The 16278-nt window shown below is 39.3% G+C and overlaps 1 protein-coding gene across 38 annotated transcripts in view; it reads left to right on the forward strand.

The window, feature by feature from the left end:
• LOC145437880 (adhesion G-protein coupled receptor G7-like) overlaps positions 1-16278 on the forward strand; it is a 161772-nt gene that overhangs the window by 56923 nt on the left and 88571 nt on the right. For 18 of the 38 annotated variants that reach the window (XM_080315224.1, XM_080315228.1, XM_080315232.1 and 15 more), the window contains one exon: positions 4463-4501. The exons of 19 other annotated variants lie outside the window; for them this stretch is intronic. In XM_080315224.1, coding sequence (XP_080171350.1) covers positions 4463-4501 — 39 coding nt within the window. Of the gene's footprint in view, positions 1-4462; positions 4502-16156; positions 16198-16278 lie in introns of those variants that run through there. One more of the 38 variants, XM_080315263.1, reaches the window with a different exon arrangement.

Genomic DNA, 16278 nt, shown 5'->3' on the forward strand with positions numbered 1-16278 from the left:
CGCGACTTATATATGTAATTACCACCTATTCATTCATGCATTATAGAAAATTGTGGTACCGAGGGCGACCAGGCCACACAAACTTTGCTGACCATCGAAATCACGATAGGGGGTTTGTGGGGGCGAGTCCCTCAGAAGTTCGGTTTATCACGTTATGGGTGCGCAAGGCAATCGTTTTAGGGGATTGACGAAGTGCTGTTACGGCCCTCCCTCTTACTCATTGTATTTATTACATTCCTTACATTATGAAGTTGGGGGGGGGCGCTGGAGCACGATAATTTTTGAAAGGGGGCGCTGGAGGAAAAAAGGTTAAGAACCACTGATCTACATTATACCATATTATCTTGTGTTTTGTAGAGACAACATCCTTTACAGAAACCTCTCAAGAACCGACAAGGGAGTGCGGACTTAGATGAAATAGAAAACAAAAATCATAAATTTGTATAATACCTTACAAAAAAACACTTTTTTCCAAATTGTTAACCCGTTGACTATTTTCCGCGGACTAAGTTAATGACAGACACAAATGAGGAAATGGATAATTAGATAAATCAGTTTTTAATAGCGAGCGTGAAAGAGCAGTCCCACTTTGTTGAGACATATCTACTTCAAAATATTTTGCATAACTTATTGGGAAACTGTTTATCATGTACTCCAATCCAGTCTCGATATTCAAAAAAATGGGCGAACAAGAGTATCCAACAGTTCTCCCACATTATAACATTAAAATTATCTCGTTGTTGTGTACCTGGCGTATCATTTTCTTCTTCATTAAGTAATAAATATTTCAGTTTATGGGCTACTGGATATCCTTACTTTCACTCGTAATGTTTCCATCGTCATTTCCACCACTAGCCAGCCAGATGACCACTTGTGAGATCTCCCACTGAAATTAGAGATCGACTTAATGTGATCATTATCGTTGCCATAATTCTTTCTACATTCATGTATATCCTAAAACAGGACCGGGCAACGTCTCCGGTAGTCTGGGCTGATATGGGAATGTAAAGTACTCGTCGGGCCGGATTACAGAATCGATACATGATCGCGTATTTATCAACCTATACAAGGAATAAATTGTATTTAATGTAAGCGTTAAGTTTAAAGCTCAGAGATCAAAAACGAAACTTAATGACTTTATTAACCTAGTGTACTTCAATAGCTGTTTTGGTCAATCGGATATCTGTGGTCGATCGAAGTTGTCTACAAGTTCTTTGAACTCTGGCGGCATGTCGGATATATATCAGTTATATTGGAACGCAGCTATGTCTTGTTAAGGTTCATGGTCGACAATGCTTGCTCGCCAATGTATGTACATTCAAACATAACAAGTAGTTTCATGACAATTTTTCTGGAGTTGGCAAACTTGGATTCATTCTGTGCTACATAAAGTTTGTCAATAATTTCAGATAAGAATTTCACTTTGGCGGAAGTAACTCTCTGCGCGCCGTATGTTGCCAGCCCCATTACTAAGGTATTTATTGTTTTACAGACTCTACGATGGTTACTGAAACGACTGGGCAAACAACAGGTTGGTGCTGATAAAATTTGAGGAAACAAAGGAAGAAAGAGCTTTTTCTAATATTTAATATTGGAAGTACAGATTTATTGGCAAACCAAGGCAGAATTAATTCCATATTTGTTAACTGATTCAGAATTTCATTCGACTCAATCTGCACTTATCGTCTTAAAAAATACAATCACGTCAATCCTGCCTCGCATTTAAAAACATCGACATGAATGTGAGGCTGGACTCATGAGTTGAATAGATTTGACTTGACTCGTGTCACCTCCAATCACTAATGACTTGACTTGCATGACTCATTGTTCAAACTGCATCCGAGAGGAAATTCTATAATATGTCTAAATTTCCGGAATTTTCGAGGCTAGAAGTGGGCGAAAAATTTTTTCGTAAATCAACATGAACAGTAATATTTTTGAAAAGATTTATGCTGCTCGAGGTCTTGACTCGAATCAAAACTGGCAATGTTAGTTAGCAATTTGGCAATTTTGTTGCGTAGAAAAAGAATTATTCCTGATTCATAATTAGAAAATCATACTCGTTATTATCCTATTTCTTATTTCCCTGTATAGTTTTTACATTTGACATACGAGTCACCTTCAACTTAAAGAATGTCGATGATCAGATATGTTGATTGTTCTTAACATTTTGTCTCTTACATTTCATCATATACATTATACAATATTCTCTTGTGTTTTGCAGATACAACAGCAGTTACGGAAACCTCTCAGCAACCGACAGGTGCGTGCTGACTCCGAAAAAAGAGAATACAAAAACGATAAATTTTTGTAATAACTTACTCAAGACCAGTCTTTTGTAAATTTTTACCCCACTGAGTATTTTTCCGCAGACAAAATGAATGACAGACACAATTAAGGCAATGGAGAATCAAATAAATCAGTGTTAAATAGCGGGCATGAACAGAACAGTCCCATTTTATACAGACATACTTACTTCAAAGAATAATTTGCATAGATTATTAGGAAAATGTTTATCACGTACTCCAGTCCAGTCTGGATATTTAAAAACATGGGCGAACAAGAGCATCCAACAACTCTCCGACATTATAAAATTGAAATTATCTCGTTGCTTTGCAAACCTGTAAATCTGGCGTATCATTTATCTTATCTATTCGGTTACGAATATGTCAGGTTATGAGCTACTGGATATCCTTAGTTTCTCTCATAATGTTTTCCAATATCATATACACCCCTAGTCAGTCAAAAGTTCAATTGGATTACCTCTCACTAAAATTATAGATCAAATAAATGTGATCGTCAACGTTGCCATAAGTCGTTCTACATTCATGTATATACTAAAGCAGGGGCGGGAACTTATTTAGTCGGCGGGCCTGATATTGGAATATTATGTAGTTGTCGGGCCTGATTACAGAATCGATACATAATCGCGTATTTATCCAACTATACAAGGAATCAATCGTATTTTATGTAAGCTTCAAGTCAGGGGTTCTTAGCCTTTTTTTTACTGCAGCGCCCCTTTCGAAAATTGCCTGGGGCTGGCGTCCCCCATATTTTAAGGACGGTAAGGGGTAAGGGTTCGAATTCAGTCCGGTCTTTTTTGATTGGGACTTCACTATTGGAAATAGCTTGAATTGCATTCGGAAAACACGAAAGACTAATTGATGCTATGATAATTGCATGTGCTAATTTGGGAGTCATAGCAATCATCGCGTACGGACTGGGATAGTGGTAGAGATCCTTGCTCACATTGAATTGAGTACTGCACCGAGTTATTACCTCTAACATGAATGTATTACAAACAAAGAAACTCATAATGTATTGTATGAAGTCCATCTAAGGTTGCGGGTCACGACACTAAACAGTATCATCAATTATGGGACGATGAAGAAATACTCTGAAGATTTGATTTTATAGCTCTCAAATATGAATATATGTATTTAATCATTTTGATAAAAAAGCATCAAAGCATCTTTAATGTACAAAGAGCTCTCACCGTCACTGTTAAAAGTGGTGCAGTGTCTCTTTCTTCCATTTCGACGCGATGTCAGCTGCGGGATTAAATACCTAGATCGAAACATTTTGTGGAGAATAACACGAGATAATGTGATGGTAGTATTTTCACAGGGAGTTGACGATCTAGAAGTACGATAATTTATTTTATATTAATCATAATGAACTCCTGCATACATGGAAACATGTTGCAAAAATGTCCGGCATATATCTCGCGTACAGCGCAACGAAAAATGTTAAGATTTGACAGATTTTGTCGAATGTTAATATGCAATGACAACTCAGGGATATATTAAAGTTTTGTTCTACTCTGTCCCAACTGCACCTGATATTGCGACGCCTTTTTTATTCAGCGTCCCCATACCGCCATCTGAACCCAGTGCCCCCATATCGTCCCCAGGGTGTTTCCGTCCCTTAAAAATCCAAATCGCCCTTTAAAAATCGCCCCTTGGGGGGAGCTGGCGACAAGATTAACAAGCTCTGCTTTAAGTTTAAATCATAGAGACCAAAAACGACATTTATTGAATTTATTAACGTAATGTAATTCAATAGCTCTTATGGTAAATCAGATATATGTGTGCGATCTAAGTTGTTGTCAAGTTATGTGAATTCTGGAGGCATGTCGGGTGTAGAAAACCTTGATAAAGACTGCACGTGAACATCATTATATTGGAACGCAGCCATGTCTTGTTAAAGTTCATGGTCGACAATGTTTGCTCGCTAGTGTATGTAGATTCAAACAGAACAATTAGTTTCATGACGACCTTTCTTCTGTTGGCAAACTTGGATTCATTCTTTGACTCATAAAGTTTGTCAATAATTGCTGATTAGAATTTCGCTTTCGCGGAAGTAACTCTCTGCGGGCCGTATAAAATCGCGTTGCGGGCCTGATCCGCCCGGCGGGCCGTACGTTGTCCGCCACTTTACTAAGGTCTTTATTGTTTTACAGATTCTACAATGGTTACTGAAACGACTGCGCAGACAACAGGTTGGTGCTGATCGAATTTTAAGCAAACAGAGAAAGAGAGAGCTTCAACATTTGAAGTACAGAATTATCGGCAAACCAAGGCACAATTAATTCTGTATTTGCTACTCTATTGAGAATTTTCAGCGACTCAATCCGCACTTGTCATGTCACAAAAGACAACCACGTGAATCATCCCTCGTACTTTAAAAATGTTACATGAATGTCCGGCCCGACTCATAACTTGAATGGACTCAACTTTACTCGTGTCACCTCCAAATATTGAATTACTTTACTTTACTAGAGGAGTAGGGTTGCCATACGTCTGGAATTTCCCGGACACGTCCAGAATTTTTGTGTTCAAATTGCATCCGGGAGGAAATTTAAAAATCCAGAACTTTGGAGGCTTGAAGCAGGCTGAAAATTGTTTCATAAATCAGCACAAACAATATTATTTTCAAACAGATTTATGCTAATTGAATTCTTTCTCAGCGCAGTGCGCGATTTTGTGTGTCTTATATTAATTTTAATATGGTGACCACCGCCCTCGCAAGAAATGCAACCACAATAACCAAAAATAACCATTTGAAGAGCTTCTTGGAGGTACAGAACTTCAATATACAATTAAATAGTATATTCATATTGAAATGAACCCGAATATTTTCGGCTGACACTCGTCAGGGGTAATCGTCAGCAACTAGTAGAGAATTGGAAAGAACATTGTATATCAACAATCGTATCACAAAATATGACGTCACCAGCATGAAAGAGAGAGCGTTCAATGTACTATTTTAGGTGGTACACGAACTCCTTTTGTTGACAGAGTTTTGGTTGGTGTATTTTGATAAAAGTTGATTCCAAGGCACACAAATGGAATTGTGAGCGGCCTCGTCCTACGATTCGAAATCGGTCATCTCGATAATTATTCGCACAAATCGGATTCTCCAACAGATGTTTGCCGATGGCAGAATTAATGGCCTTTGATCGATCAGCATCAATCTTAAGTGTATGAGTTAAGGGTGAGCTTTTCACTGAGCGTGTTCTGATAAATCTGGCGCATTCATATTGTGGATGCCCGGTCGACAAGGTGGACTTCCTGATTAACAAAGAGTGTTTCCTTGCCATCAAAGCATTACGATTCAACCCTGAAATTCACATCACCAAACCAGACAAAGGATCCGGTGTGGTCATTCTGAACAAAGCTGACTACATTTCGAAAATGGAATCAATATTGCATGACAAAACCAAATTTATCTCGCTTGGTTCGGTTTCGGAATTTGATAATACACCTAAATTTGAAAGACGACTCACAAACCGTTTGCTGACCTTGAAGAAAAACGGTGTCCTGACGGCAGAAACATAGGTACAGCGCCATCAGACCAACGGGATCGCAAAGACCACGCATGTACGGTCTGCCAAAAACCCACAAAGACAATGTCCCAGTGAGACCTATACTTTCCATGATCGGGTCTGCTCACCATCAGCTGGCAAAATGACTTATTGACATTCTGGAACCGGTTCGGGAATTGTACGGCACGGAATGTGTTCGCGATTCGTTCACGTTCGCTGGTGAAATACGAAACCTGGATTTGCCGAATCCAGACGTGTTTCTGAGCTCAATTGATATCTCTAGTCTGTTTACGAACGTTCCGCTGCATGAGACTATTGATATTTGTGCCAACGCGCTGTACGGTGGTAAGTTACCACCACCATCAATCCTGCGTAACGTCTTTGTTGAACTTTTACCAGGGATATATAGAACTCCGGGATGGCTGACTCCGTCGATTGCGTCGTCGCGGTCATACACAAGTAGGGTCATTTTCGCGCACTCACTGCAGATAGGATTGTTGACAGCGCTTTGTCTGTGCATGACTTGGAGATTCGCAATTGCCTTTCTAGTTTGTGATTGGTGGTAGATGATATCAATATATTAACGTTTATAAAGCTAGAGGACTCATGTGATGTTCAGGTAGTTGATCATTTTAGCAGTATTGGTTATGTAGCTTCAGCTGCAGGTTATTATCGGCACCACCGGTATCGGTATGCCGGTACGATATATCGCTGGTATTCGGAATATCTCCGCGTATCGAGTATGTTTTGCAACATTAATAAGCGTCAGTGCATATCAGGATGTAGCAAAATGTTTAGAATTACATTTCAGGATGATTTTAGTATTGATTACGTTATGCTTTTAATGACTGATCTGATGCTATAGAATTGCATAATAAGCCCAAGTCCTAGGCTGTACAGTGTACAGTACAGTAACTGCCGCCAGTTTAGAGTGACTTCGTCTGTCAGGATTTTATGTAATAGGTTAATTGATAATTATAGTTTATCCATGCTACGTTCCTAATTGTAGAACATGATGGAGAACAAAGGAAAGGAAAGGAGTATCGAACGAGCCTAATGATTCTATACCGACCCGTGGTTTCCCAAAAAACAGTTATATAGTTTTATAGGGTGAAATGACCAAGAACTGCAGCCTCTAAGTACCAGTATGCAAGTTGCATTTCAATCAAACAGTCAGGATGAATTTTAGACTTTTACGTAAAATACAAACCCTTGGAGTACGGTAGTGGTTAAGTGGTACAATACAGTACACAGTAGTTAGAAGTTTTCATAATTGTATAATAGGCTTAACATACGTCCTCTTTTAAGAGGATTTGTCCTCTTTTTTTACTTTTTTGAAAGTGTCCTCGGAGGACGCCCTTTTGTCCTCTTTTTTGAGATTTTGTCCTCTTTTTTGAAAATTTAGGCAGATTTAGAGCGAATCGCGAGTGATATGCCGCATATTGGCACAGAAGTGAAGCTCCGGCGGGTATTTCGGAGTGAAAAACGGTGATTTTAGCTCTGAGCGAAAAGCTGAGCTTTTTTTTTTTAGTCATCCACCTGGCAATGTGGAGTAAAAAACGTTATTTTGAGCTCTGAGCAGAAGTGATGACCTTTTTTTTTTTTTTTAGTCAACCGATCACAAAGTGGGAAAAATTAACCGGTTTTTCAGAATTTTGCTCCGGTTTTGCAAGTTGCAAATTTCTGAAAAAGTGTCCTTTTTTTTGATTTCCAAAATATGGTAAGCCTATTGTATAACAGTCCAGGCACCATTTAAATTCAATCTGTCTTTACAGATACCGATAGGCTACTAGTGATACATGAATAATTGAATATGTTTGTTAATGACTGGCAATCAAATGCCACTATACTGGAAAGATACCTCCGTTGCAGTGAACTGTAAAATATAGCCAAGTCATTTGCTGGCCACTGAAACTTTTGAAGATACAAGACAGAGACAGGACTATTCATCACATCAATCGACTTGATGTTGACCACTCCCTCATGATGGATAAGTTAACTCTATCGTCAGGATGTGACAATGGGGAAATGCTGTATAGGCCTATGTGGCGAAGGAAGATTGAACTCTTGAAACTGCATCACAGTTAAAAAGTTTTCGTCAAATCCTTGCGACACAGCCAGGACCTCTGCTCAGCATGCATGGGTAAGTTTGTCTGATTCTGGTGAGCTATATCAAATCAAGGATTGAAATCCATTTAAATATATTGTCGTGTGTGTTTGTGTGTGTTTGTGTTGAGCGAATCAACTGCTTATGGCTTGAGGTACTACGCTATGAAAAAGATCATCCTGCCATTTTATCAACTGTGCATTTTGTCGACATTGTACTCTATAGTTGGAATATTATGGCAGTTAAATCAGCGGTTGTCACTTCTCAACCTTTTTGATCTCGCACACCTTGCAACCTAAATTGCATATAGGACAAATGTATGAAACTAGAAGCTAAATATTGGAAACAACATTGAATACCTTTTGATATTATATGTGGTGCTGATGAAGTTTCTGCAAGGGTTCTGCCACCAACTTCAGTTTGACTGTTTGATTGCTTTTGAAAGAAATACCATCAGCTCATCAGTTTTCTACCCCCTGTATTGCACTGCTATACTATACTATAGTAAAGATCATTCTGCCATTTTGTCAACTTTGCAGTGTGCATTTTGTCGACATTATAATTAATAGCTGGAATATTATGGCGGTTAAATCAGTGGTTGTCACTTCTCAACTTTTTTTATCTTGCACACCTTGCAACCTAAATTGCATATAGGACAAATGTATGCAACTAAAAACTAAATATTGGAAACAACATTTAATGCCTTTTGATATGATAGGTGGTGCTAATGAATTTCTGCAAGGGTTCTGCCATCAACGTCAGTTTGACTGTTTGATTGCTTTTGAAAGAAATACCAGCAGCTTATCAGTTTTCTAGCACAGCTCTATTCCACTGCTAAAGATCGCTAAATTGTACTGTCCAAATTTAAAGAACTTTTTTTAATAGTCTTATAGCTTTCACATATAACTGTTGCTGAAAGAGGTGTAGGATATTTCGTTCCGTACACTTGCATCATTGTGACGTACGTCAAGACCAAAGTAAACTATGAGCTCTGTATTACGACACCATGCAGAAAAATCCGATTCAATCTGAACTTTGATGTTTCATTCTCTAATGGACAAGCGTCCAGCTTCATGCATTTGTAATATTGAGATATAAAAATCTAACATATTTGGCGGTTTAGCACCACTGGGTTGAATCCCCAGATCAAGCTGTTCTTAAAGATTGGGTTTATGGTTGATTTGTATCTCTAAATTGTTAATTTTTGTTGCAGATTCATGAAACGAAATGCGACGTTCCATCCTGTACAGCACATCATCAGTGGATTTGCTGCTATACAATACTTGCATTACCATCTTCAAATATTGGCTTCAATCTGGAAATTTGGGTCTTGTGTCTCAGCAGCGACGCTTTTAATATCTACTCAGTCCATTGAATCAGTTATCATGTCCGAAAATCTTCTGGAGAGAGCGAGAGATATGATATTCTTTTTCGCCTGCACCATCGTGATGCTTTGACGGCGGAGATGCTATACGACCGTAAGGTCACCTAGTCTGCACCCTGTTTTTTTCTCCTCCATGCTATCCGTGGATGCTGAGCGCCTAGCAGGATAGCCGCGGATACCAGTTTTCGAGTTACACATTACACATAGTTTCCAATACTTGCGAATTAGTATCGAACCCTTCAGAAGCTTGATTCGGGATGTACTGCTACTGCACAGCCAATGACGATAAAGCTCAGGAATGTCTATCGACGAAAAAGTGGAGAAAATTGGGCGTGTTGTAGTATTCAAAAGAGCCTTTATTTACAACTCAAAAAGTCTCAGCATCATATAGTTACTCTTTCCTGCTTGACTTATATTACTTCTCCCAAATACTTTTCAAAATTATCACCCGCACTGAAAAAGTTTGGAAAACAATGTCTTGAACGTTTAGAAAATACTGATTTTCTTCGTTATCCACCTTTCTATGTATTACCTGTCGGTAAATTCAGGTTAATTTGAAGTATACAACTGTATTCATGATTTACTGAATGAAATTGCTGATATTCAACGTTGTCTGAGTTTGCTTACCATAAAGGTTGAGGTATGGGAAGACCCATGTTTTCTAGAATGTCTTGCTTGCTCACCAGGAAGGCGGCGAAAGGTCAAGGAACCTGATTGTATAAACACCTACATCGCTAACTTGCGAAAAAGTGAAGATTTCGAGGTAGATTGCAGGTTGATATATAGCCCTACTTATGTATAGGCCAAAAAGAAGTCAGCCATCCCGGAGTTCTATATATCCCTGACTTTTACGAGCGGCAACTTGCTCCGTGGAATTTAGCTTTAACGAGGTCATGTTTAGCCAAATAGACGGCTTAGCCATGGGTAGTACCCTGGGACCTATTTTGGCCAACATTTTCGTAGGGTATTACGAGGGCGAGCTTCTCTCCCAGCGTGAGTCCGCCAAACCACTATTGTATCGCCGATACGTAGATGATACATTTGTCATTTTCAGGAATGAATCGGAGTGTGACCAATTTCTCATTCGCTTAAACTCGCTTCACCCGGCCTTGCAATTCACAATAGAAAAAGAACGCAATAACTCATTATCATTTCTGGACGTATTAGTTGAAAAGCGCAATACCAACAAATTTGAAACGTCTGTTTTCAGGAAACCGACATTCACAGGCCAATACCTTCGCTGGAATTCATTTAGTCCTCGGCGCATAAAAATTAACCTCATAGGCACACTCGTGCATAGAGCGAAGATGATATGTTCGGGTAACAAACTGAGTTTAGAACTTGACTACATCCGAAAAATCTTACTGGATAACGGTTACCCTGAACACGTCATCAGCCGCGGCATGGAGAGGAAATTAACGCAATTCAACGCAGAAAAACGAACAGAGCCCACCGCACGAACAATAAAAGATGTTTATATCCATCTACCTTGGATTGGCCCCATTTCCACCCGCTTTGAAAAACAATTGATTTCTGCTGTCAGTAAGTGTTACGACACAGTCAAAACCAATGTGATTTATACAACAACACAACTGCTCCCTTCAACACGCAAAGACATGCTTCCTGCACTTCAACAAAGTAATGTAGTGTACGAATATAGGTGCCACTGTGATTGTGGCTACGTGGGAAGAACGTCAAGACGTCTGCAGGACCGCATAAACCAACATGTCCCCAGCTTTATCAGAACACGCTCAGTGAAAAGCTCACCCTTAATTCATCCACTTAAAATTGATGCTGATCGATCAAAGGCCATTAATTCTGCCATCGGCAAACATCTGTTGGATAATCCGATTTGTGCGAATAATTATCGAGACGACCGATTTCGAATCGTAGGACGAGGCCGCTCACAATTCCATTTGTGTGCCTTGGAATCAACTTTTATCAAAATACACCAACCAAAACTCTGTCAACAAAAGGAGTTCGTGTACCACCTAAAAATAGTACATTGAACGCTCTCTCTTTCATGCTGGTGACGTCATATTTTTTGATACGATTGTTGATATACAATGTTCTTTCCAATTCTCTACTAGTTGCTGACGATTACCCCTGACGAGTGTCAGCCGAAAATATTCGGGTTCATTTCAATATGAATATACTATTTTAAAATAACCGTCAATAACTGAAATAAGTTTAACTGTACTCGCAATTATTGCAGAAAAGTGCATTCCTAGAATCGGTAAAACCTGTTTGTAAACTTAAGCCACAGACAGCGGCTCTAAACCTGGCTGTTCTTTGCCTTTATTATTGGGATCACGAAGATGTTGAACGTATTCAGCTTCCCTAAAAGCAGGCCGTGTTATTTTTGGCATTTCAGGAGCCAGATGCCAAAACTGCCAAAAATAAAAATCTGAAAATGCCAAAAATAAGCAATTTTTGGCATATGCCAAAAATAACACGGCCTGCCAAATAGTGTATTTTGTTCATGGTGTTGTGTTAACAGGACCGCGTTACAAGCGAGAAGAGCGTTTCTGAAAGGCAGGTTTCTTAATCTGGGTCCTGTCCACCCATTAGGGGTGAAAGCATGGTGTCCTAAATGGTGTGGGCACAGCGAGATTGAACGGCTGACTGCATTTGGTTTACGTCATACACTTTCCATTTGTTCAAAGGCAATTTTACGACCAGTTTTGATCGGCTTGTCGAGCGCTAAATTTGATGAAGCGTGTATCAATGAGAAGCTGCCGCAGTGCTAATTATTAAAATATAAATTATATTCTGCTCATGGAACTGGAACCCCAAAAATCAACCACGATTTTTGTATTGTGATAGAGTTGAACATTGTGACCCAACAAACTGTCTGGCTATTTCTGAGCTGCATAGTCTCGTTTGGCCAGACAGTCTTGTTGCGTCAATGTTCTTAAACAAGCTTACCTTCCCAGGACTCTTCCATGCGAGTTGGTAATATTAAAGCCACCTGAAGTGACAAAAGTCCTCCGAAAATATATCGGTAGACTGAAGGAGAAATGATAGTCGGGCTACTAAATAGAATGTGTTGAGAGACAACACAGGAAATTCCTGGAAAAGGATCGGGAAGAAAATTCTTTCCGCGATGAGATCGATGGCACTTGCAAAGTGATCTCTTTTCATGATGCATGGAAGCCGGTTCGGCCCTCCAAAGATTTTGAAGCTCTGAAAACCTTTTGTGGATGACTGGCAACATTCTTTCCCTCAACGGCTACTGTTGAAACCGATATTTCCCAGATTCGCTGGGCGAGAAATGAATTTAGGAGAAACTTAGCTGACCTGAGTTTGGATGCACTGTTACAGTGCAAACGATTTAGGTCTATTCAACAGCTGTAACAATCAGCTGTTGAGCGTGTTGTTAGGCTTTTCTTTCTTTTTTTTTTGCTTATTGGCACCGATTCCGATGGATACTGCACATTTTGTGTTTCGTTTGATATTATTAACCTATGAAATCGTTAGGTTTTTTCTTCTTATTATTGTTTGTTGGCACTGATTATACGTGGATGCTGCACATTTAGTGGTGTCTTTTGACAAACTAGCCCAAATAAAGCGTTTTTGTGACTTATTCGAGGCTGAAACTATCTATTTAGAGGACGATGCCAAAACTGCTAAAAATAAAAATCAAAAAATGCCAAAAATAAGTTATTTTTGGCAGTTTTGGCATATGCCAAAAATAACACGGCCTGCCTAAAAGATAGTGAGCAAATATAGGCAAGCGGACATTTTTTAGTAACCAGGTCATCAAATTTTGTGCTGGGCCATGGAACATTTTCAAATTAGAAATGGAGACGAGACCAATGGAGGTTGGAAAGCACCGCATGGACGGGTTATTTTCCACAAAGTGTTTCCAGCTAGGTATTGTATCCTGCCGCGCATATTGCGTCGAAATCGAAGAGGTACTTATGAGAGTGATGCCCTTTGTACATTAAAGATGCTTTGAAGCTTTGCAGCAAAAATAATTACCGCAATACAATTGTATTTGAGAGCTACAAAATTAGTTCGTCAGAATATTTTTTCATCGTATCATAAAAGATAAGACTGTTTAATTTTGTGATCGGCAACGCGCATGAACGTTATATAATATGGTTTACTTTGTTTCGTAATACGTTCATCTTAAAGTTAAGAGGTGGGTGCAGTACTAAATTCAATGTGAGCAAAGAGCTCAGCCACATTCTCAGTTGATTTACTAGTAACACAAAACAATAAAACAAATACCAATACATTTAACTTCCCCGTATTGCCAAACGCAGAGGTGAATACGGGGTGTGAACAACGGACTCGGACCAGATGGTAACGATGTGGCAGGCCTACTGATGGTTGTCATAAATCACAATTAACCTTGATGTAATCCCGAACATAGCACATATACAAGTATTATATCGTTAATAACTCGAGTGATCCTTGAGCGCGATTCAAGCGCGAAATATTTCCAACAGTAAAGTCCTACCAGAAAAGACCTACCGCACTTCGAACACTTACCCATTGTTTTTTACTACAGTCCTTAAAATAGGGGGGCGCCAGTCCCACGCAATTTTTGAAAAGGGGCGTACACATCAATCGGTGACGCTTTGTTATTATGACGTAATAATAACATACGCGATGTTCATACCTCATTGCATAACACAGGGGTGGGCCATTCTTTTTCTCCGCGGGCCAAATGAGAATCATAAAATATGTTGGCGGGTCGTGTCAGAAATTTTAGCTCTATTCTCCAGCGTATTGATTTTATTTCTAAATTGAAAGCAGTGACTTGCACTAAACGTTGCTCAGTTGATGTGTTGATATTGGGGAATGAGAAAGTGACGGTTGATTATCAAAAATATATTTTTTTGCCGTCATGTTTTGAAACAATGTTAAACATGATACATTTCGATCCTTCTAAACCTCTATCCGCGTTTTTCTATCAATGCATTATAAAGTGTTTGGGATGGCTGAAACAACCCGTCGTCAGCCCCAGAACTCTGGTCTTGGGCCCCCCATAGAGTTATAAATCAAACTCCTGGGGGCTTCACCCCTAGACCGGACCCCATCGGGATGCACGTTTTTAGTACTACTTCTGAGTGGGATTTGTTGTATACACTAATTGGTAACGTTTTCTGTCCTAATCGCGCGAAGCGCGGAATATTTCCATGATTCATGATTCAATCAGTCAATAATATTGGTAATTGCATATATATATTGCTATATTATTTTAACCTCTCTAAGCCCACGTATCAGTTTTACTGCTAGAAATGAGCGAGGTGCTGTCTTGGAAATATTCGGGTGGGCCCGTTGGTATAAATACTTCGTTGCATGTTATTTCGTGACGTCATGTCTGCTATGTGAAAAGATATCGAAATCGCCAAAGCGTACTAAACTAAAAGACGCACGCAATTCCCAACTGTTATTTTTTCACTGGGAAGTATTTCCTGTGGACAATTAGACATCGTGGTTTTCGGTCAGCGTAAGGGCAGTCCTTTTCTCGCTGTCGAGCTTTATCCCCTTTACTTAGTTAATTTGATCAGCAGTTGCAATTGCAGTGCCTTCTCGGAATCCCGTGTTGGCCTGAACTGCATATATGTTGGTGCGTCGTGGCACGGTAATGAATCACGCCGAAATAACCAATTCTATAAGCCATTGATATTTAAATCGCGCCTATTTGAAAGAAGGTACAAAAAATACTCTATAATTTATGTTCGTTCACGAAATAATTTTGGGCGCCCTTAGAGCTCGCCTCCCAATTGGGTGGTTTCGGGTGCGGCAGTTACGGTCCTGGGGATACTATAAAGCTTATTGTCTTGGTAGCTGGTTTCCGAGAAGTCTGCAGCTTGCCGAGATGTCCTTGTTGTTTTGCCAAGTATACAGTTATTCCAAAATTCGCCGTGTCTTGATCGAGTGTATGTCTTCGTGTTTTTGTCACAGAATTGACCTAAATTATACTCCTTGATCACGACGATGTTCTCGGCACTAACTCCTAAAAAGACGGGTAGTAAACAAATATTTAGTCAACCGAATCATCTTTGAATTTCAACTTTCGGATTTCTTTTTTTGGACATCCTTTATATGGGTGGTGATATACTCATAGAGATCACGGGCACTGTTTGACTTGTTTTACGTATTAGGGATTTGGAAACGCATCACGTAACAATTTGAAACACAGACCGTAATATGCGTAATGTAACAATGACAACAAAGAAGGTTTGGGGACTTCTTGTGACGGTAATTGTAACGGCATAATTAGCTGCATTTACTTTATTTTGAATCTGGATTAGGCATGTGGGACACTAATGTGTAGGCTGCGTAATTGCGGCATGTTAATGAACAGGCTTGATAGTAAATTTCTGGTTCAGTTTATACATCCTATGGTTTTAGTAAACGCAGCAACATTAAAAAGTAGGATTTATATTTTCAATTTCAAGCAACCTTTCGCGGGCCGCACAGAATAGCGTCGCGGGCTGCATTTTGCCCGCGGGACGCACTTTTCCCAGGCCTGGCATAACCCAATAGTAGGCGCTGAAGAGTGTCCGGAATTTGAGCCACAAAATATGGCAACCCTAGAGTGGATTTACCCTGAAAAATTAGGTGACTTGAATTGACTAGTTTCAAAATTGGCAATGTTTGTATCAATTTGGCAATTTTTTTTCAACGAAATTGAATGATTACTGATTCATAGTTAGAAAATAAAACTCTGTAATTATCCTTTTTCTATATAATTTCTAGTCGATGGACGAGTCACCTTTAACTGATAGAATGTCGATGATCAGATATATTGATTATTTTTATCATTTTGTCTATTACTTTTCATCATCTACATTATACAATATTCTCTTGTGTTTGTATATACAACATAATTTACAGAAACCTCTCAGCAACCGACAGGTGCATGCTGACTCGGAGAAAAGAGAATACAAAAACGATAAATTTTTAGAACTTACACAATATCACTCCTTTCCAAATTTT

Source organism: Botryllus schlosseri, chromosome 4, assembly GCF_051294905.1.
Source record: "Botryllus schlosseri isolate E-star chromosome 4, Bs_hap1, whole genome shotgun sequence".
Lineage (NCBI taxonomy): Eukaryota > Metazoa > Chordata > Ascidiacea > Stolidobranchia > Styelidae > Botryllus > Botryllus schlosseri.